Source organism: Camelina sativa, chromosome 18 (genome assembly GCF_000633955.1).
Source record: "Camelina sativa cultivar DH55 chromosome 18, Cs, whole genome shotgun sequence".
NCBI classification, from domain to species: Eukaryota; Viridiplantae; Streptophyta; class Magnoliopsida; order Brassicales; family Brassicaceae; genus Camelina; species Camelina sativa.
In genome coordinates this window covers 4,004,381-4,027,527 of record NC_025702.1, presented here as the reverse complement: position 1 = coordinate 4,027,527, position 23,147 = coordinate 4,004,381, and the positions used below count along the sequence as shown (strand labels likewise).

Here is a 23,147-nt window from a genome sequence, read left to right as displayed (position 1 = left end):
AATTTCAGCAATTCTAGAGTCCAAACTAAGAAACTTACCTTCCAATGGCTGCTTCATACGCTTTTCTCTGCGATGTCAAGCCTTTCAAGACTGCCTGGAAAGTGCAAGTCTGTGTCCTTCATACATGGAGAACAGATACAACACAATTTGGTTGATCATTTGACATGGTACTCGCTGATGCTCAGGTAAGTACACAGAACTACTATTATTATATACAAAATCAAGTTAATATTGAAGTTAATATTAGTAGTTTAACAACAATGTTATTTTCAGGGTACAAAGATTCATGCTACAGTGAAAAAGAATCTGATAAATCGGTTCGAGAACAAGATCATCCAAGGAGAATGGAGATCAGTTGAAAATTTCGGGTTGAGTTTTGCCAGTGGTCAATTCAAACCAACTGCTCATCGATACAAGATGAGTTTCATGACTCAAACCGTTTTGGCGAGGATAGATCCTCTGTATTATGACCCATACCTATCTCTTTCCCGATTTGATTTTGTATTATCCGGGAACCTCAACCCAAACTTCCTAATAGGTAATCGTATGAATAACTTATGTATTTTAAATATCTCTATGAAAGTTTATGTGTCTTCTGACAAATCCGTTTATGTGTTTACACAGACATTGTTGGTCAAATGTTAATGTTGGTGCGATGGAGAAAATAGATGTTAACAACAAGCCAACAAGCAAGATTGATGTTGAACTCAGGGATGAGAGGTATAAAACATTTTAAAAATTAATTAAATTATATGTATTTCTTTAATTGAAAAGTTTAAACAGCGTAAAACTTTTGTTATGCTTTCAACACAGTGATGTAAGGTTAACATGCACTTTGTGGGGATCATTGCTGATCAAATCTTCGCTTCATGTCAAGACGTCGATGTTAAAATGGTGATTTTTCTTTTGAGATTTGCTAAAATCAAAATCTACAATGGTATGAAACTATGCATAAATGAACCTATAATAATGGAGGGGATCATTTTCTTCATCCAGTTTTGACTATATATGCTTAAACTTGCTATCGTAGATGTAAGGACGATAGCAAATGCTTTCAACGCATCATAGCTGACCATTAATCCAGAGTATGGTCAGATTGTCGAGTTCAAGAATAAGTAAGTACAAGTTATTATTGTGGTATTTATTTACTACTTATAAAGTTTTCAAATATATAATAACTTGACCCAATTGTCAATCTAGGTTGCCAAATGATGGTCTTGCTCTCACTTTACATGAGAATAAACCAAAACGTGAGCTACAGTTAGCAAATACTGGAGAATTCTACCATCAATATGTGAATGGGACAATCCAAGATATCTTGGAAGCGATTGAGGTATTTCTATGTTCATTGTGTACTAAATTAATCTACGTTTTTAAATGTCATGTGTGAAGTATACAAGTAAAGTTATCTGATTGATTGTAGGTTGGTAAGGTTAGGCTGATATGTACTATACACGCCATAGACTGTGACTGGGTGTGGTACTACATTGCATGTAAAAAGTGTAGTAATAAGGTTTCCAAGGTGAATTCTACTACTAATGGAAATGCATCTGTTACAAAGAAACAAAAGTGGCAGTGTGATACTTGCCACACCCAAGTGACTAATGTGTTATCAAGGTGATAAACCAAACTCCTCATATCCCTAATATGAAATCGATTATCACTCTAATACATAAATCTATTAGGTTCAAAACACATGTCAATAATACATAAATTTATTATATTCAAAACACATGTCAATGTGATGGATCGAACAGGACAGATGAAACTAATGCTTTTCGATAGCCCAGCTGCTGAGATTGTTGGTTGTACTGCTAACAGTCTAATTGAAGGATCCTTTGATGAGGTAATATGTCTTTAGTTAAACAATTGACTCTTTAGCTGTGTAAAATGTGATAAATATTTTGATTTTTTAATCGAAAACTTTATTCATATAGATGGAAGATCCAAAAAATTTGCCACCAGTTACAAGTGTTTGGTTGGAAAAACTTACCAGTTTTTGGTAAGCATTGAAAATGACAACTTATGGAATGAGAAGGATACCTACAAGGTATCAAAAGTACTTTCCAAGGATGGTACTATTGTTGATGATGTGATTGACCTGTCTCATAGTGGAAATAATCCAACTGATGAGAGCACCGATGACCAGGTATGGTAATTTAACATTATCTTATAATATGAATTTCTAATTGAATCTCTTCTTTGTTTTTAGGTGTCCCTACTACTTACAAGTAGTGAAGACGCCTCTGAGTCTACTACTCCTTCTTCCAAGCGGTCAACCGGTGATTCAAAGGTTCATCTAGATTATGCTTTTGCTACAAAGGAACTTTGTTTGGATCACATCAAAGTTGTCAACATAAAACAGGAGAAGCTCACAAAGGCAGAGCTTATGGCACAAGCAAAGACGGCTACAACAGGGAGGGTAGATGTTGTCAATGGGGATACTACCAAGAAGAAGTGAGAGAATGAATCGGTCATTGGATCGTTGGAATTCTAAGTTTTAATTTTCTTTCAAGCACTAAATAAAGGATCCTATTGTTCGGAATCCATCGAGAATAATAATTGCAGTTGGTTTTACTTTGAACCATGTTGGTCTTACAGCTTAATAAAATTACATATTTGGTTTAATTACTTTTTAGTAACCTATTATTTCCGAACTTTTCTGATTGAATTCGACAAAAAAAAAATTATAAAGGTGAATAATATTCACCGTTGGATAATTGTTATATGTCAATGTAGAACATAAATTAAAAAAGTTCAAACTTATATATATATATATATATATATATATAACTAAGTCTTTCAAAAACTTTTTCTAAGAATGTTACTACGATTATTATTATAAAATAATAACTAATATTATAAGAATAAAAGATATTGAGATAATATGCTACGTTTATGTGATAATGAAAATATAGGCTTGAACGTTTTTTTTGATTCATGCACCTAAAAATGTCTATAAAAATTGATTTTATTTTCTCATATATTTACTATACATATTCGTATCAATATGGTCAAAGAGAAAATGTAATACTCTTAAATATATGATAGCATTCCCGACTAAAATGAAAATATTATTACTATTTTAGAAACAAGAACATCACTAACAATACAGCGAAAATCTTCTATTTTTTGATTTTATTAATGTCTACATCTACATATTATTCAATTACAGAAACTAATTCCTTCAATTACGGTCATGCTATATTAATGTTGTTATCATGGGTTTATAATACATATAGGATTTCTTAATTATTCCTTTAAGTATTTTTTTTAATGAGATAGATAGCAAAAAAAAAAAAAGTAAAGCATGAGGAACAAGAGAGATTTGTCAGGAAATGGATTTGATAGTGTAAATCGACAGAGTAAGAGGAAGTGTCCTACTGATCCTACTACCAGTGATAACATGTTCGTCAATGAGAATTCTCATACTACTCAAGCAAAAGTGGATAGTGTAATAGTCAAAGGGGTTTTTGGAAGACTTTTTACAGACTTAACTAATTTATCTCCTGTTCTTCTAGAAGAATCAATCTATCCAACAGGAAACAAGTGTACTCCATCAAATATAGGTAGATACGGGTTTGGTGTTTACCTCATATCTTTTTGTCTGTATCAGAATTGTGTATCATCCACTTTAACACTCTTTTGGATGACAATTATATCCTGCAGACAAAAAGAATCTTGATGATCAAAACAGAAATTTCTCACCAGTTACAATCCGACAAAGTTTTGGTTCAGTCAATAACAAAAGAGCGAATTTTTCAACCTACCCCTATTTGGATGGATACTATTTGCAAAACAACAGTAGTATAACCTCATCTTCAACGTGTACGTTTTCTACTTTATCTGATATAAAACATGTTATTAGATAAAAAAAAAACTTTTTTAAGCATGATAATCTTCATTTACAAATGAGAGGTGAAGGAGTTGCAGTAAACTGTGTTGAGAACTACACACCTGTCAAGATAAACCAATCATATGCAGATCCTGGTGATGTAGATTTCTTATCCTCCATTCGTAGCAGCTCTACAAAATGTAAAAGTTAGTCATTATTGGATTAAATTTCTTACAAATATGCTAATTACACTAACCTCATTTTATATAATAATATTGTCATATTCACCAAACAGTAACCAGTTTCGTACCAGAAGCATCTAATATCTTTCTCTGGTGAATATACGACAATCCTACTGTCCACTAGGAACAACCCATCTTATTGAAGATCTAAGAAATGAAGCTATCAAGTGTAAGTAAATAATATCATGTTTATTAAGATAACTTCGTTGTTGTTCCCATAAATCCTTTGCCTAAACTTTTTCGTACAATACCAGCAACTTTTGAAGAGAAAACACAAATGACTCCTATTACATTGACCATAGAAAAGTCATCATTAATTACAACTCTATTTGGGACTTCAGAAAGTAGTATTAATGAAGGTATGTTTAATTCCAGTCTTTACTCAAATTCCTATAATTTTAATAAATGAGAAAATGATTAATAATCTTTGTTCACCAGATGTTATATCAACAAGTAAAGCGAGAAGGTCAAGTCGTCAAAGCCAAAACAAACGTTCTTCAAAACTAGTTTTAGAAGACATTACCAACCTGATAGAGTTAGAAGACAGAAGCCAAGCTGGCCAACACCAAGTAAGAGTACGCAACCTGCAAAATATATCAACAATTAAGAGTTATTATTATTTTTTTTATTTAATAGAATATATACTAATGATGCAAAACTTTGAAATTTCAGATGTACCAGTAGAAAATGTAGTTAAGCAACCACTCAAAAAAAATAAAAAAATGTATTCCACAATTGGAGAATTATATGGAAAACACCAATTATGCTTCTTCAACTGAATGCAACTTAATATATCTGTCTGAGATTGTTTAATGATTAATTATGCGACCTCATCAAATTCATAAATAACTAATTTAAGATAATAGGTGAGGATCATTCAGATAATGAACAGGAATTTGATATTAGTAGTCAAGAAGACAATGATTCAGAAACTTCACTGTCCAGCAGTGATATCACAATAGAAACAGATGTTGTATTTACGGTAAAAAATAAACGACGTAAAGGTTTCAGTGTAAAATCAGTCTCTTTTGGTGGCACTTCAATATCTAATTCAAAGGGTAAATCTTCTGCTCAAAAAAGACACAAAGGTATTATTCGCAAAAGTTGCTATATGATTTAATTTAAGTTAGTGGTTTATATTTAATTACAGGCAAATTGACTTTTGTAGGGAATGAAAGTGAATATTTAGATCATGGTGATCCAACATAAAAGTGTTGTTATTGTGAAACTATGATGTGGTATGATGAACGACTAAACAAACGAAGAAGAACAAAAAAAACAAAGTTCTCCCTTTGTTGTTTACAAGGAATCGTAAAATTACCCTTCCTAAAAGAAGCACCAGAGCTAATTAGGGAATTGCTTAGTAAGGATGATGCACTAAGTAGGCATTTTAGAGAAAATATTCGAGCATACAATATGCTTTTTGCATTTACTTCTCTTGGTGGTCAAGTCGATCGATCCAAAACTTTGGGAAAAGGTCCTAAGCAATTCCAGCTACATGGCCAAAATGTTCACAAAATTGGAAGTATGAAGCCAGAAGATGGAGATTATGCCAAGTTTTCACAGCTATATATAGTAGATACTGAGAATGAGAACGAAAACAGATCAACTATAATGAGGTATGAAACGATCAACATTCAACTTTGATTTTGTCTACAAACTTATCCTTCACAATAGGTACTACTGTTTTTTTTTAAACAGCCTTCACCTGATAAACGGGTTTTTTTTTGGTTTTTATGAAATTTATGAACAGCAAGGGAAAAAAATCTGTGAGTGTCAAAGGGAGAATTGGTATAAGAAAGGAGCTCATCAATAAACTTATGAAGATGTTGGATGAAGTAAATCATTATGTTGATGTATTTAGACAAGCGAAAGATAAGTTTGATGCTAATGAAGAAGATAAATTTCATATGCGCATCATTAGTGATCGTGTAGGTCAGGATGTGAGAACATATTCTATGCCAACCGCAACAGAAGTTGCTGCATTGATTCCTGGTGATTTCCGTCCTGAGATGCCTGAACGTGATGTAATTGTACAAGAACATAATTCTGGAAAGCTACAAAGAATAAGTGAAATTCATGTTTCTTACTTGGCATTACAATACCCTCTTATTTTTCCCTATGGTGAAGATGGTTTCAGAACTGGAATTGAGAAAGAATTTAGAGGTGACAACCCAGATACAGAAAATAAGTTTAGTAGTATGAGACAGTGGTTTGCTTTCATAATCCAGGAAAGAGAAAATGAAGCTCAAACTCTCGTAAGGTCTAAGCGTCTATTCCAACAGTTCTTAATAGATGCTTTCACGAGTCTGGAATCAAACAGGTTGAAGTATATTAAATTTAACCAGTCTAATCTAAGATGTGATAATTATGCATCTTTGGAAGTTGCGGCCAAAAGTGCAAACTGTAACATGGAGGAGCAAGGGAACCAAGTTTGAATACCAGCTTCTTTCACTGGTGGACCGTGCTATATGTTGCAGGGTTATTATGATGCCATGACTACATGTAAACAGTATGGTTTTCCCGACTTATTCATTACATTTACATATAATCCCAAGTGGCCAGAAATTACAAGGTACTTGAAGAAGAGGAAACTGAGTTCAGATGATAGACCAGACATTATTTGCAGGATATTCAGGATAAAACTTGATTCCTTTATGAAAGATTTAAAAGAAAGATATCTTCTAGGGAAGACTGCAGCTGGTGAGTTTTTTTATGCTTTATTTTGATACTATTTGTATTTAAGTTACTAATATGATGTTTGCTATGGTTTGCAACAATGTACACTGTTGAATTCCAGAAAAGAGGACTTCCTCATGCTCATATTCTCCAATTCATGGATCAAAGTTGTAAATTGCCAACAAGCGATGACATAAACAAAATCATCTCTGCTGAGATTCCAGATAAGGATGAAGATCCAGAACTCTATGAAGTTGTAAAGGATTGCATGATCCATGGACCGTGTGGTGCATCGAACCTAAACTCACCATGTATGGTTGATGGAAAGTGCTCTAAGTTTTTTCCTAAGGATTATGTTGAAGATACTACTGTTGACAAAGATGGATATCCAATATATAGAAGGAGAGCATCTACGGTTTATGTAGAGAAGGGTGAGGTTAAGTGTGATAACAAATATGTCGTCCCTTACAATCGACTCCTATCATTGCGCTATCGGGCTCACATAAATGTAGAGTGGTGCAACCAATCTGGTTCTATCAAGTACTTATTTAAGTATATTAACAAGGGACAAGATCGTGTAGCTTTTGTGATAGAGCCTACAAAGAAAACTACTACAGATGTTAATGGTGTCGCCGATAGTGGTACCAACACAAAGGAAGTAGGAAACGTTGATGATTCGTCCTTTATGAACCCCGAAGAGAAAAAGAAGATGAAGAAAATAACTGGTTTGATTGCAGGTGTTTTTTTGTTTAGACTTCACTATTAAATTCTTATACTTCACTATTTAGATATTGTGTTGTATAAAACTGATATTTGATTTCATTTTCTGTAGATATGTTTCAGCTCCTGAAGCTGCTTGGAGGCTTTTTAAATTTCAAATACAGTATAGAAGTATACCAGTAATGAAACTTCCATTCCATCAACCAGGAAAGCAACCAGTTTTTTACAAAGGCAATGATACTGTTGAAGATGTTTTGGAAAGAAGAGCTAATGTAGATTCTATGTTCATGGCCTACCTCAAATTGAATCAGGTTTGTGAATTTGCTAGGCAGTTCATTTATGCTGAAATTCCTAAATATTTCACTTGGGATGAAAAAAAACTATGGAAGCTTAGGGGGAGAGGTTTTTCTATAGGAATGATTAATTATGTTCCACATAAGATGGAAGCAGAATATTATATGAGAATCCTTCTTGGTATAGTCATTGGTCCTAAAAGTGATGAAGATATTAGAACTTATAGAGGTGTTGTGTATGACACATACAAAAAAGCATGTTGGGCGCGTGGTATTTTGGAAGATGATCAGGCCTATATAGATAGTATTATTAAAGCAAGTCAATGGTTTTTTGGACCTCAATTGCGCAATATATTCTCTATGATGTTGTTAGATGGTTGTTTATCAAGACCAGAACATGTGTGGGATAAACTTGGGAGTTATTATCAGAAGACATTGAGTATAAGAAAAGAGAAGAATACAATAATCCAGTTTTGATTTCTTCTAAATATCTTACAGTTTTTTATTTTTAAAAAAAGACAGTTACGAACGTTTTTGTTTTTGTAATACAGTTATGTGACTGATATCTAATTATTATGTGCAGAATTGAATTTAACAGATGATGAGAAGAAAAATTATACTCTCCATGAGATTGAAGAAGTCATGTTAAGCAATGGTGGAACTCTAAAATCATTTGACGAGATGTCTAAGCCAACTGGAATAGATGTTGATCATTCCAACCGTCTCATTACAGAAGAGAAGAACTACAATCGTGATTATTTGAAAGAGAAACATGATGAGAAGATAAATAAGATGACATGAGAACAAAGAGCAATATATGATGATATCATGGGGGCTGTCCTGAAAGACAATGGAGGAGTGTTTTTTGTATACGGATTTGGTGGAACAGGAAAAACAATTATGTGGAAAACTTTGTCTGCTGTTGTTAGATATAGGGGATTGATAGCAGTTAATGTAGCATCAAGCGATATTGCTTCTTTGTTGTTGGAAGGTGGGAGGACTGGACATTCAAGGTTCTGTATCCCTATTAACCCTGATGATTTTATAATGTGTAATATCAATCCTAATTCAGATCTTGCTAACATGTTGAAAGAAACTTCTCTTATCATATGGGATGAAGCACCCATGATGAGCAGATATTGTTTTGAGAATTTGGATAGAAGTTTGTCAAATAATATGAGAAACAAAGATAATAAGCCATTTGGTGGAAAGGTTGTTGTCTTTGGAGGTGATTTCAGACAAGTTCTCCCAGTTATCAACGGTGCTGGTAGGGCTCAGATTGTTCTAGCGTCTTTAAATTCATCCTATCTCTGGGAACATTGCAAGGTTCTAACGTTGACAAAGAACATGCGTCAAATGTAATGTCGGAGAGGGAAGCAGAAAGTATCAAGGAGTTTTCTGATTGGATATTAGCTGTTGGTGATGGGAAAATTGCTGAGCCAAATGATGGGGAAGCTCTAATTGATATTCCAGATGAATTTGTAATCAAAAATGTTGATGATCCTATCGATGCTATAAGTAGAGCCGTGTATGGAAATTTGGAAAAGTTGCAGGAGGAAAAAGATCCTAAATTTTTTCAAAGCAGAACTATCTTATGTCCAACAAATAGCGATGCTCACACTATAAATGAAAGACTACTTGAAAAGCTCGAAGGTTAGTATATATTAAACACTTCATTATTTTACTTTCTTTGACATATCTTACATATTGAATATGTATTATATTTATGTCTATACAGGAGAAGAAATGATCTACTTAAGTGCGGATAGTATGACCCTCAGGATGTTGAATCTTTAAACAATCCGGTATTCAGTTCTGAGTTTTTGAATAGTATCAGACTATCTGGATTGCCAAACCATATGCTACAGCTCAAGATAGGTGCTCATGTTATGTTATTGAGGATTATTGATCCTAAAGGTGGTTTATGCAACAATACTAGATTGAAGATTACTCAGATGGGGAACAATGTTCTAGAAGCTTGCGTTATTATAGGGGATAGAGTTGGAGACAAAGTTTTGATTCCAAAGGTCATGATAAAACCATCGGACACTAAGTTGCCTTTCAGGATGAGGAGAAGTGAATTTCCATTGGTTGTGGCTTTTGCAATGACTATCAACAAGAGTCAAGGACAATCACTAGAAGAAGTTGGATTGTTTCTTCCTCGACCTGTATTTTCTCATGGACAGCTATACGTAGCGTTGTTAAAGGTCACATCTAAGAAGGGTTTAAGAGTTTTTATAGTGGATAAAGAAGGGGAGCCCAAGACGCAAACAATGAATGTTGTCTTCAAGGAAATATTTCAGAATCTTTGGGAATAATGATGGATGGTGAGTTCTCAATATTTATTAAAAATATTCACAAGAAAAATATTTGGAAAATATCTCTATATAACCTCCATATATAATGTAAATTTTTGAAGGGACCAACAAAGTATAAAGATTTTAGGAGTTACAATCCATCATGCTCTACGACTCATAAAAGGCTGTTTTTTTTGGCTACGGGTTTACCAGAAGATTGACATTATGAAACTGCTTAAAAACGTCTCCAATTTTTTATTGTTTATGTTGGATTTACATTCTGGAATCAAATCTTATCATAATAAAGTTTTTCATATTTTCATTCATGAGAAATAAATGGGACATGTATATTATAATGCATAAGCAATTGTTCTAGAAAACTAACCTTTCAAAAACACACGGTCGGAACGAATTTTGTCAATCATGATGAATCCTCCCAAAATTTTGCTCAACTAAATTATGTGATGTCAAACAGGTCACCTACAAAGGATATAGCAGGCAGTTAGTATTTCAATAGACAAAATCAATTACATTTGGGGGGTGGGGAGAGGGAGAAATTAGCAATGTACAAAGTACTTATCTGATTGTAATTTATCTCTGTAACAATCAATGATTCCCCTAAATTAGAAACACAACAAAAAATCAGTAACACCACATAAGATTTATTTTAATCTTGAAGTGCTAATTACATAATGAAAGCTATACCGTGATATGATTGGCATATAGAACGAGTATTCGACAGATGTTGTCTCCGCTACATGAAAAAATCACCACAGTTTCATATTGACTCAGTCACTTAAGTTGGTCATAAAAAATAGAATCGACAACTTATCTATTACAAATCCTTCTATTAATCGGGATTAGACAAAACTCTATACCTGAAAACACGGTAGCAAACCTACATGGATCTACCTTAGAAATTTATTCATACTCTGGCTTAATGATAATGTTGTCAATGTTTTGAATTGTAGAAGTTATACCGTTCGTATGATTGTCATATAACATTTGGTATCCGCTACGGTTTTCTTGAAATCCATGATATAAACAACAAAATTTAAGCTATTTGTTAATAACAAATGGAAATTTGATTCAAATTTATCTTTTATAATCCAACAAAACCTCTAAATTAAACTATTCGATACAGCTTCACAATTTCAAAAAAAAGATTGCCATGGTAATGTGACTTTAAAACCAATTCATAAATAGAACTTGTTTTGACAACAAACCAAAAAACTTGACAACAAAACAAAACAAATCCTTGACAACGTAGATAGGTTCCTACTTTAGTCATTGCCCTTGTGAGAAGACAAAACAAAAAACTAACTGGAACACTCAAACCATGATGCAAATCTACCAAGTCCTTGCCCTTGTGATCCTTCTCCTTGTGATCCTTGCGGTTGTGGTCCTTGCGGTTGTGGTCCTTGCACGTGTGCTCTTGACGCATGTGCTCTTAAGACGTATGCTCTTGATCCTTGTGGTACTTGAGAAGATTGAGATCCAACCGGTACTTGATGAGGTTGAGATCCTTGTTGTCCTTCATGAGCTCCTTCTCCTTGTGGTACTTGAAAAGGTTGAGATACTTGTGGTACTTGATGAGCTTGTGATCCTTGTGGTTGCGGTACCTAATTCAAGTTTATGTCAAAACCAAAAAAACTTGTAAGCTATGCTAAAAACTTGACAAAATAAACATATATTTGTAAGCTACAAACCTGATATTTTCGTGGTCTTCCTCTTGGTCTCTTTGGCACACTAACGGCAGTGGGATTTTTGCAAGCTTTCTTGTTGTGGCCTTCTTGATGACAGTTAGAACACGTCATGATCCTTTTTTCCCTTGACATCTTCTTGGTATGATAAACCTCTTTGCATTTCTGACCATGCATTGTCTTCTTATGTCCTCAAGCAAATCCAGCAAAAGCTTTCTCCTGGCTTGTCTAATAGTCATATTGAATGACTCACTGAGATTGTTAAGATTGTCATTGCAGCAAGTCCCAATCTTGAAAAAATCTCTTGACCAGGTTTTTGGATTTGTAAGTTGTAGAGTGGTGTATGCTTGAGGATTGTACTGCTTGAGTTCTGCCATATTGTCATTGAACTGCCTTGTGGTGTAGCTCCGTGCTATCCACCAAAAAATGTGTTGTAGTTCTTGGTCGTGGCTGTCTCGCTTCCAATTATCCATTATGTGTTTTGCACATTGTCGATGTTCAGCCTGTGGAAGGATGTTACTGATTGCTTTAACTAAACCCTGCAAAAAAAATCAAATTAACACAAGAGTAAGTCTCGTATTGTAACCCGAGACAACCAGAAGAACAAAAACAAAAATATGGGATATATACCGATTGTTTATCTAAAATGAGAGCTAGAGGTGTCATTGTAACCAGCCCCAAACTTGTTGCGAGATGTCTAAAAAACCAGTCCCAGTTATCATCGTTTTCTATTTCTACAACTGCCCAAGCAAGAGGCACAATCCTATTGTCCCCATCCCTTCCAACTGCATCTAGAACATGCCCTTTTATATCCCATTTTAAAAAAGCTCCATCTATACCTATGATAGGTCTACAAGTTTTTTTTCCATGTATCCTTTTGAGCTTTAAAACAGATATACAACCGAAAAACCTATGTTTGCTTCCAATTACCGTCCCAGGAACTGTCTCAATCTCAAATTCTGAGCCTTGGTTATGATTCCATACCTCTGCTTGATAATCCCATATTCTTGCAAAATGTGAATCATGACTAGCTTTTCTTGCACTCATCACTTTGGTCTTGGCCTTTGCACACTGATCTGGAGTTACTTCTAAGTTATACTCCCTCTTAATTTCATCATCCATCTCATATTTTGTAAGCTTTGGATTTATTCTCAACCTTTCCTCAAACAAAAATGCTATAGAAGACCTCTTCAACATTTTTGTATACTCTGACCTAACACATATATGCTCTTTCACATAAACTCTAATTTGCATCTTATGCTTCCTCTTCTCATATGAGCAATAAACTCTCCAAGGACATTTAACACCATCCTCATCAACATAGCAACACTTTGCACCAACCAAGAAAGCATTAGACCTATAGAGTTTAATGTCGTACCTTGTCTTCAAAGAGTACATCAACACGGCAAGCTTGAATTCTTCGGGAGAGTTGTATGTTTTCTCCACCGCTAGCAAAGTCTCTAGATCAGACCAATCTTTAGGAGCTGCCTCGTCTTTGACTTCTTCTTCAATCTCATCTTCTTCGTCTGACGACAAAGGATCGGGTATCTTCTCGTCGTCCCATATATCATCACCACTGTCAGAATCGGAACCAGCTTCCTCTGTTTTAACCATCTCTGGGAAATCATCTTCAATGTTTAAGTTAGCAACTTCTTCAATAGCCGCTTCTTCGACATTAGCTTCTTTATCTCTACCATCTACTGCATCATCAACATCATTGCAATCCTCATCTCCATACACGGCGCAATCATCTTCATTGTCATGCTCCACCGTAGGCTCGACTTCGTCTTCTTCATCACATCCATCACTTCTTTTTTCACGTTTTCGACGCCGACCTGAAGCTACACCTTTACCTCTCTTTCCTTTAGCTCCAACAACAGATTCAGATACACCACCTCCATCTCCACCTCCATCTCCGACATTAGAAACTGCAACGTCTTGCGGTGGAGGTGGAGCTCAATCTTCAACTCGACCCTCTTCATCTAATGGGTTTCGATCAAACACAATTAGACTCAGTGATTCATCTTTTGGTGGAGGTGGAGTTCCAATAAACGATATCACACCTTTATTTCTCACTTTCGGCATTTGGACTGAGAAATCGATTTCTAGGGTTTGACGAGAATTTGGGATTTCGATTTCGAGAATTTTCTTCCTAATTTTGTTCTGTTCTCTCGGGTTCAAACGGTGTCGTTTTGACACTAACGGAGAGGGATTAATGATCCCTTAACGCCGACTAATTGCTCCGTTTAGGGATTTAATGACATGTCCAATTTGTCGTGGTTAACAGAATTTGATGATTTAAACAGTAAGTCAACAGAAATTCCTGTTTAAAATGGCCTCTTACAAAATTAATCATTAAAATAACCACAATTTGAAAGTTCGTGATTTTAGATTTTTATTCTAATCGTGTTTTCATTCTAATTTTAGAAATAAATATATTTTATTTTTGTTGAAACTTTTTTAAAACCATGAAGTGACCTCTTTTCTCTTTTCTTGTCCTTTCTCTCTCTCTGAAACTTTTTTTTTTTTCATCACATCTTCAAAAAAGTCACCGCCTTTAACAATCTTCCCCAATCTCTCTCTATACAAACCCTAATTTCATCCATGGATCTCGTTGCAGAAGAGCTTCAATTCCTCAACATTCAAGGTATATTACGTGAATCCACCACGATCCCCAAATTTTCCCCAAAAACCTTCTACCTCATAACCCTAACCCTAATTTTTCCTCTCTCCTTCGCAATCCTCGCTCATTCTCTCTTTACCCAACCAATCTTAGCTCAGCTCGATTCAATTCCTCCGCAAGATCAATCCCAAACCAATCACGAATGGACCCTTCTCCTCATTTACCAATTCATCTACGTCATCTTCCTCTTCGCCTTCTCTCTCCTCTCCACGGCAGCCGTCGTCTTCACCGTTGCGTCTCTTTACACGGGAAAGCCTGTTTCTTTCTCGTCAACATTGCACGCGATTCCTCTGGTTCTGAAGCGTTTGTTCATTACCTTCCTTTGGGTTTCTCTCTTGATGCTTGTGTACAACTCTGTTTTCTTGTTGTTCCTCGTGGTTTTGATCGTGGCCATCGATTTACAGAGCGTGATCCTCGCTGTGTTCTCGATGGTTGTGATCTTTGTTCTTTTTTTGGGTGTTCATGTTTATATGACTGCGTGGTGGCATTTAGCTAGTGTTGTCTCTGTTCTTGAGCCTATTTATGGGATTGCTGCCATGAGGAAGAGCTATGAGTTGCTTAAAGGAAGGACTAGTATGGCGTGTACTATGGTTTTTGTGTATCTTGCTCTTTGTGGTGTCACCGCTGGTGTTTTCGGTGCTGTTGTGGTTCATGGAGGAGATGATTTTGGGTTGTTTACAAAGATTGTGGTTGGAGGTTTCTTGGTTGGGATACTAGTGATTGTGAATCTTGTGGGTTTGCTTGTGCAGAGTGTGTTTTACTATGTTTGCAAGAGTTTCCATCATCAGGAGATTGATAAATCCGCGTTGCATGATCATCTCGGTGGGTATCTTGGTGACTATGTTCCTTTAAAAAGCAGCATTCAGATGGAGAACTTTGATATTTGATCGATAATGGATCGGATGATGATGAAGAAAAAGAAGATAAAGAAACAGTTTTTGCGGTTTGTCATTGTAAGTTGTAATGTTTGTAATTTTCTATAGTGTTTGTTTAGCTTTTGCATACCTAAATTTAACTTGGGAATAGTCTGATAATTGCAGATGTTCTGTTCCTTGTAATTTTCATAGTGTTTCGTTCAAATTTTGAAAGATTAATGGAAGAAAATTGTTATTAGACAATTTCTGATCTCTGTTACTTAGTCTTGCCTCAACTCTACCTTGTCAGGAGAAATTGTGGTTTAGTTATTCTTGTCATCTAAAGTTAGGTTAGTTATTCTTCACACAGACTGATATTTGAATTTGAATACCATCCTTTGAGTCCTTTTACCCTGGCTTCTGATTTCTTTGTTATGTCATCTTTGAGTGTTTTACGATCTATGTAATCCATCTATCCACTTGGATTCATAATTTAGACCTTTGATCTTGCATATTCAATTCCATCTGCTCTTTCTAGAGATGTACTAGTACTATATTTCAACACCTACCGTGTCTCAAGTTGTCGAAGGGAATTTTCTTTTATGATATTTGATCATTAATTTGGTACAGTTGCTAGCTGTGTATCACAATTTGTAACGGGCATCTCACTCTCTCAAGCTCCCTCTTGTTGACTTAATTGGTTAATTGTTTGTTTAGCAAGAATGGAGGATACAGATCCCTTCTTCGTTTTTACAATGTCAGAAGTGAAGAAGACTATGCCTATGCCACACCAGAGACAGTCCTTGAAGGTAACCAATGAGCCTTAAGACTTATTATCTTTTCTCTAAGATCTGAAGAATAGAAAGCTCTAACTTGGCCAGTTCAAAACTTATGATTTTTGGTGAATAATTTTTTGACTTTTTAGTATAATAAAACCTGCCAGATCATCTCTGGAGTCACATTTGCAGGAGCGAGCACCTCATTACCAGGTCAAGTTTTAACCCGTGAAAGAGATGAATATCTGAATTTTTGTGTTCCTCTGTATCAAGCTACATTGAAAGGTGAATGGAAAGAGGCAAAGCTAATAATCGATCAGAACAAATCATATTGGAACATCCTATCAGTATTGCATGAGTGAGCACATACTCTGTATCATGTAGTATTACTTAGTATTTTAGTATTATGCATCTTAAGAGCTTTCGTTTAAAATTTATGGGTGTCTTTGTTGTATCATTATTGTGAACTTTGTAGTGTGGTCATATGTGAGACATCTTAATCACTTTCAGAGAGTAGCAAGCTCTAGTAAGTAGATAAACTCGAATGCAGAGACTTGATGTATGTGGCAACATGGTAATAGGAATAACATATGAGAAACAGTACAATTTTCATTTGAGAAGAAGCTGACATGACTTAGAAACCCTAGGCATCGACTCCAATTCCTCTATCACCTTTTGTCTCTCTTCAGGATTGAAGGTACATCTAACGGCATATAGATTTTAAATTTTTGCTTCTCAGTTTGATAATTCATCTACTATCATTGTCTAACATTTCATCAGCCAAAAACAAGTTAAGAGACAAAACCGCTGATATAGATCTTACCAAATTGTCAACTGCGTAGGTATCAACACATAGATCTGCACTATCAAGACAAGGCATATTCTTGATCAACCAAGAGCCTAGCCCTGTTTCCTACATAACTATAATCATAATCATGATACGATAAGTCCCGCAAAGAAGGCACTATCACGAAAAAATGCGTGATATTGTCATCTTCTTTCTCAAGAACAGTGCAGCTTGATAAGAACCTAACGAGAGAAGCCTCGTCTTTATAGACCACATTGATTAGGTAGAGCTTTTTAAGGGATGGTAGGCGAGCGGTAGAAGTAGGAGAATATATGAGAACCTTGTGGGAGAGATTCAGTTTCACTAGCGTTCCGCATGTGTAAAGGCTCTTAGGCAACCTGATTGGATTTGCGGATTAGAGAAGCTCAAATTTTAGGTTACGCACAAAACGATCAACAGCCTTTGCAACCCATTTTGCAACATCAACATGAACAGGAAAGTGTGAACCGAGTTTGATACACAAGCTGTCTAATACAGGTGCCCTGTGGAGTTGCAATGACTGGTCAAGAAACCACCAAACTCTTTTTGCTTCTATCATTATCTTTCCTTTCTTTGTACTCAAGTATAGACATTATGTATTAGATTGTGGGCTTCAAACTCAAAACCAATGGGTAATTAGTGGAGAGGCCCATATCTTATATATACCACTTAAGATCCTACTCACCTTCCAATGTGGGATATTGTATCTCTAATACGCCCCTCCAGATGATGGTTCTTCTAAGCATCAATCTCTGTTCGGACATGAATCGGCGGGCCAACTATTGGGTTGGGCCGATTGTGGATTGGGTTGAACATGTGCGGACTCTGATACCATATTAGATTGAGGGCTTCTATTCAATTGGCAATGAGTGGAAATACGCGTATTTTTATACCACTTAAGATCCTACCCAATGTGGGATATTGTATCCCTAATATCATGGTCCATATTAAACCCCAACGTTTTGACAAAACCGTGGTGGTCACTGCATCTTTTGTGGAGACAAGCAAGAGAATCTGCATATGCAAGCCGTCGGACAAGTCACGAAACTTACGAAGCAGAGCGCTGATTAAGAAGAATGACTCGTGAATTTGTGATGGTATCATGTAAACGCAAAAGAAAGCCCTAATTAATTATGTTATTCCGAAACTTTTTTTTCTTTCCTTTTTGTATTTTTGTATTTTTGATATATATTTTTTTTGGATAAAGATTTTTTTAAATCTTTTTAAAACGTTTTGTTTTCAAATATGGTTAATAACTAATTATTACTATTTATTTTTTTCCGGTGTCAAAAGTTGTAAGAGCAACTCCGTTGGAGGTATCTACTGTCATGAACATAGGATATACAGGGCCTTTAACGTACTTCTTAATCCTGCGTGTTTAGCATCGCACCGGCCAGGGTAAAATCTCATTTAACAGGGGCTGCATGCACATACAGCAACAAATAAGTTTTCACAAAATAAACGTAAAACGTTAACATGCTATAATTTTAGTAGTTTTGTAACATTACGTACGTAGTGTTTCTAGCTAGGTTTAAATTTTCTAACACATCTAAAAATTTAGAACACCGAAAATTATTATTTCCAAGATCTTCTAACGTTTAATTAAGTCAAACTAGACTAGTAGACTGGTAAAAAAAATCAAAATAATGTGTAAAGCACATGATCATAATCCGATTACTAAGGAAGAGTCAATATAATTTTATTTACTAGGTTCTTCTTCGTCAATCGATCACTTTACAAGTAAAGTACTCGCATTTCTTAACTAATATTGATTAATTGTTTGTTTAAAGGTACTTGTTGAATCTCAATGCCATTGACTTTTTTTCTTTTTTACAACTATGTAATTTTTTTAGAGGTTTTTTCATTCAAGACACAGCGGAACCAGGATATAACCGGAATAAACCTTAAACAGTAAATCCCTGGTTCAGTTTTGGGTGCTTGATGTCGACCCCCAAAACTTGGGTCTTATCTTATGTGCTAAAGTACGATTACGAACATAAGCATTCTAATCGATTTATCTTTTTTTGTCGTATACATAATCAATGCTATATATATAGTTTAAGAGAGAAATAAATAGGAGGTGTTATTGTCAAAGAATCAACCAGACAAAACCATGAAGAGCTTGAACACCGACTCTTCTTCTTTTTCCGGCTACGAACTGGCTGGCCCTAGTAACACCGTTGGAAGAGCCAAGTCACGGTCTATTGGATCTGACAGTTCCACCGGTCAGAGAGATGTGCTGAGAGTCGTGTTGTTGTTCACAACCGTGGCACTTTCTTGTCTTTTGGTCTATAAATCTGTGGATAAGCCTTTACAAGTGATGTTGCCTCAATGGAAAACCAGTTGGTACTCACAAAACCAAACTTCCTTAAAGCCGGTAACTGTCTCAATCATATTCACCAAAAGATACACTCATGTGGATCCTTGTTATATTGACTTGGTATTGTTATATATAGATACAACATACAAAACCGGTTTCAGAGCTAGAGAGAGTACTGATGAACGCTGCTATGGAGGACAACACGGTGATTATAACAGCGTTGAACAATGCATGGACAGCTCCAAACTCTACGTTTGATTTGTTTTTAGAGAGTTTTCAGACAGGACTAGGGACCGAGAGGTTACTGAAGCATGTGATTGCGGTTTGCCTAGATAGCAAGGCATATGACCGGTGTATGCTGGTTCATTCTCATTGCTACTTGATCAACGCCACTGATTCTGAAGAGCTCGCGGGAAAAAACCGGTTCATGTCTCCCGGTTACTTGAAGCTCATTTGGCGACGAATGGATCTCCTAAAAGAAGTTCTCAGTTTAGGCTATAATTTCCTCTTCACGGTACGTCATATCATAATAAGTTAAATGTCTAAACCAATGGAAACCGAATAGTGAAAAAAATTATTTTAAAGACTTTATAGAGTTGAAGACCAAATGCCCAAAGGCTTGAAAATGAAGCTACGCATACCTTTTATGGCTTGAATTCTTTGTTTTAATATACTTTTTTTTCATTTTTCTAGTAGCTTATAAATTTATAACCTGGTTAAGAACTTGTAGTTGAGATTTCAGATTTTTTTTTAGATTCGTTAAGTTTGGTTTTTGGTTTTTAGTTTGTTTGATTTGAGGTTACTAAATAAATAGAACCAATCAACTTATTTTTTTGTTTTTCAGATATGTTATTTTGATATGTTCTTAATTGCATATAAATATAGGATGCTGACATTTTATGGCTCCGTGATCCATTCCCTCGGTTCTTTTCCAACGCGGATTTCCAAATATCATGTGATGACTACAACGGAAAACCTTCTGATAAAAGCAACCACGTAAATTCCGGATTCACATATGTCAAGGCCAATAACAAAACCCGAAATTTCTACAACTATTGGTGCGACTCGAGCAAGAGATTCCCGAAAAGACATGACCAAGATGTTTTCAATTCCATCAAGAACGACCCGTTCGTCACGGAACTCGGGATCACGATAAGGTTTCTGGATACGGTTTACTTCGGCGGGTTTTGTGAGCCTAGCCGAGACATCAACGTTGTTAACACTATGCATGCAAATTGTTGTATTGGTTTGGACAACAAAGTGAAGAATCTTAAAGCGGCTCTTGAAGATTGGAAGCAGTATTTGTTGGTGAATAAAACTGTGACCGAGACTAAATGGAATATTCCACCAAGGTGTGGCTATTAGAGGTGGTGAATCTACATGTCTTGAACAGCAAACCATACAAGTATCTTTAATTTCTTCAAATAAGGTTATACTAGATGGGTAACCAATGTCATGCACGGACATATAAGATTATGTTATATGTACAATATGTAGTTTGAACTTTATAAATCTATATCTGAATAATAATATTTGTGCAAACTAACAGCTAATTTTATTTAGTCAGAAAATTACAAAAAAAAAAAAATTGAGCTCTTGCTCTGGCTACACACAAAATTAAATAAATAAACAAGTTGTATCCCCACAAATATATTTGAATTTTGAGTTATGACCCCATCAACGGTAATTATCAACGTTTCCCATCTAATTCCGTAATAAACCGGTTTTAAAAAATCCATCAGTTCGACCTATTTCCAGACTGTAGACGACAATTATATCATTTTGGAAGCTTTCATAATCGATTTATTCTCTGATATTATTGCGTAGCTAAAGCATACATAGACATTGCTTCTTTTTTTTTTTTTGATCAAACACAAAGACATTGCATAACATGAAAATGTCGAGGGTTCGATATAATGATATATTTATTAAACAATAGGGTGAGTTTGTGATTTAGTATGTTTTCAAGATTTAATAAGAATTATAATACATTCACTATTTGTAATATGAAAAATAGCCATATTTTACTGTATGTAATAAAGAGAATGTGGAATAGGTTTTTTTTTTTTATTCTTTCATCTCTTTGCTTTTTTACTATCTCTGTGTCTCTATATCTGTGGGCTGGGTATCAATTTTGTCTCTCATAACTCTCTCTCTTTATATTATTCATTTTTTATTCATTTTTATTATATTTTTTTTTCTCTTTATCATAACTATTCAAATAACTTCTAATGTAACTTTTTTAAAAAACTTTTCACATACAAAAATCTGATTTTTAACTATATATTTTTTTTTGTCAATAAAAGATTAGTTCAAAAGAGCCAATTGGATGGGAAATTGTTTACATATAAAACATGATGCGGATAACTATGTGCTTGGCATATTAGGGAATCCGCATTTACATTTGTGTTTCTAGTGATAAAATATAAAAAGAAAGCTGAAAATTTTCCCTTGTTAATCTTGATGTCGTCAAGGTACGCCGAGAAAGCTGGTTAGGCCGAAGGAGAAGACACTATCTTCACCAAGACTGAACAGTCTGTAAAGAACGCCACATCTCTAAAGTCATGGCCGATCATGCACCGCATCGCCCAGATAAAAGTTACTACTTCAGCATGTAGGGGGGAGAGACTTCGTCGGAAATTAGTGGCTCCTCTATTCATCGGCGCGTCCGGAAACGATTAACAAACCCATCTCGCACGGATCACCCGCTTTCCAAGATCCATCTACGAAGCAGAGATGACCCATAAAAAGCTCAGGAAGATTAGCAACGACCACCCTCTGCTGGGGCTCTGTAACAAGAGTGGTAGTGGTCGAATCCATATTATCACTCTCCACTAGAGCCTGCTACCATGACAAAGCTTCACCCTCCGCCACCAAGATAATCTCCTCGGGGTACTCAGCAATATTTTCATAAACTCGTGCATTTCTTGCTTTCCATATATACCACATAAGCCACGAAAACATTAAAACCTGAGACGCAAGATTATTTTTTCCCAAAAAATGATTCACATTCGCATACACATACTCCGAGGGAAAAGAGATGGCCCCCACCGGTACATTTGCTAAGGTCCAAACCTGTCTGCCGGTGGACAAACAAATATGGCATGATTTACCGTTTCCTCCTCAGCACCACACCGTACACAATCCAGACGCAGGCAATACCCCGCCGTCCCAAATTTTCTGAAACTGAAATACACCCCGTTAAAACCTGCCACATAAAATGTTGAATTTTTGGTGGACAACAAACCCGCCTAACACTGGCCAGGAGGGGGTAATCTCTAGGCCACAACCATGAGCTTGAAAATTTCCCGGTACTTCGTGACGAGCCAAATGGTAGCTAAACTTAACAGTATATTTTCTAGCTTTTATAAAATGCCAACCTTAATGGTCTGCATTTTGGTTGCTTCCTAAAGGTATTGCCCTTATCAATGCAACATCCAGAGGATAAAAAAAACTCGTTGAGCATATCCAGTTGCCAAATATTTGTTCAACGATCGATTAAGTGAGCCAAATTGAGATTGGGGTCCTTAAAAGGACCCTTACATAAAGCTGGTCTCTGGAATTGAGCCGGTATCCAGGGGTCATTCCACACAGAGGGTGTCTATTCCTACAGTACTGATAACATGATTTTCACCCAGGGTATCAATTCCCTATGCAGTTGTAGTACAAAGGGTTATCAATCCAAATGTTTGTTATGCTAGCATATGAGATATGATCAGAACTAAATGGGTTTGATCTACAATCCTAAAATAAATAAAAGAAAGCAAATAAATAAGAACCACACGACCTAAGCACTTAATGCAAGCATTCGAGTACAGGATTGGGTGGGGTGGTCGAGTAAGCAAGACGAGCAAGAACAGCTCGAAGATCTACTCGAAGCAGGTGATCATGTACCTGTTCGGGTAAAGGATCGAGTGAT

At 35.6% G+C, this 23,147-nt stretch overlaps 3 protein-coding genes and 1 pseudogene across 4 annotated transcripts; 3 read left to right on the top strand and 1 right to left on the bottom strand.

The window, feature by feature from the left end:
• LOC104763120 (ATP-dependent DNA helicase PIF1-like) lies at window positions 8,598–10,087 on the top strand. Its single transcript, XM_010486536.1, has 3 exons — window positions 8,598–9,036; window positions 9,096–9,297; window positions 9,583–10,087. The coding sequence occupies exons 1-3, from the start codon at window positions 8,598–8,600 to the stop codon at window positions 10,085–10,087; spliced, it is 1,146 nt and encodes a 381-aa protein (XP_010484838.1).
• LOC104760477 lies at window positions 14,263–16,598 on the top strand. 2 transcript variants are annotated; one of them, XM_010483397.1, is made up of 3 exons: window positions 14,263–15,405; window positions 16,024–16,115; window positions 16,250–16,598. In XM_010483397.1, the coding sequence occupies exon 1, from the start codon at window positions 14,374–14,376 to the stop codon at window positions 15,337–15,339; it is 966 nt and encodes a 321-aa protein (XP_010481699.1). In that variant the 5' UTR covers window positions 14,263–14,373; the 3' UTR covers window positions 15,340–15,405; window positions 16,024–16,115; window positions 16,250–16,598. The 2 variants fall into 2 exon arrangements, with proteins under 2 accessions (XP_010481699.1, XP_010481700.1); XM_010483398.1 differs by having other exon boundaries at window positions 16,232–16,598.
• Window positions 16,831–17,620, bottom strand: LOC109130461 (annotated as a pseudogene).
• Window positions 18,965–20,760, top strand: LOC104760479 (uncharacterized protein At4g15970-like). Its single transcript, XM_010483399.1, has 3 exons — window positions 18,965–19,285; window positions 19,365–19,742; window positions 20,114–20,760. The coding sequence occupies exons 1-3, from the start codon at window positions 19,022–19,024 to the stop codon at window positions 20,591–20,593; spliced, it is 1,122 nt and encodes a 373-aa protein (XP_010481701.1). The 5' UTR covers window positions 18,965–19,021; the 3' UTR covers window positions 20,594–20,760.

Excerpts from the sequence above, each read along its gene's own strand:
- LOC104763120 (XM_010486536.1), top strand. The coding sequence starts at position 8,598 with ATGGGGGCTGTCCTGAAAGACAATGGAGGAGTGTTTTTTGTATACGGA. Across the intron at positions 9,037-9,095 it reads CCCAGTTATCAACGGTGCTG|GTTCTAACGTTGACAAAGAA; the intron begins GTAGGGCTCAGA and ends GAACATTGCAAG. Across the intron at positions 9,298-9,582 it reads GATGCTATAAGTAGAGCCGT|TTCTGAGTTTTTGAATAGTA; the intron begins GTATGGAAATTT and ends TCCGGTATTCAG.
- LOC104760477 (XM_010483397.1), top strand. The coding sequence starts at position 14,374 with ATGGATCTCGTTGCAGAAGAGCTTCAATTCCTCAACATTCAAGGTATA.
- LOC104760479 (XM_010483399.1), top strand. The coding sequence starts at position 19,022 with ATGAAGAGCTTGAACACCGACTCTTCTTCTTTTTCCGGCTACGAACTG. Across the intron at positions 19,286-19,364 it reads ACCAAACTTCCTTAAAGCCG|ATACAACATACAAAACCGGT; the intron begins GTAACTGTCTCA and ends TGTTATATATAG. Across the intron at positions 19,743-20,113 it reads GCTATAATTTCCTCTTCACG|GATGCTGACATTTTATGGCT; the intron begins GTACGTCATATC and ends ATATAAATATAG.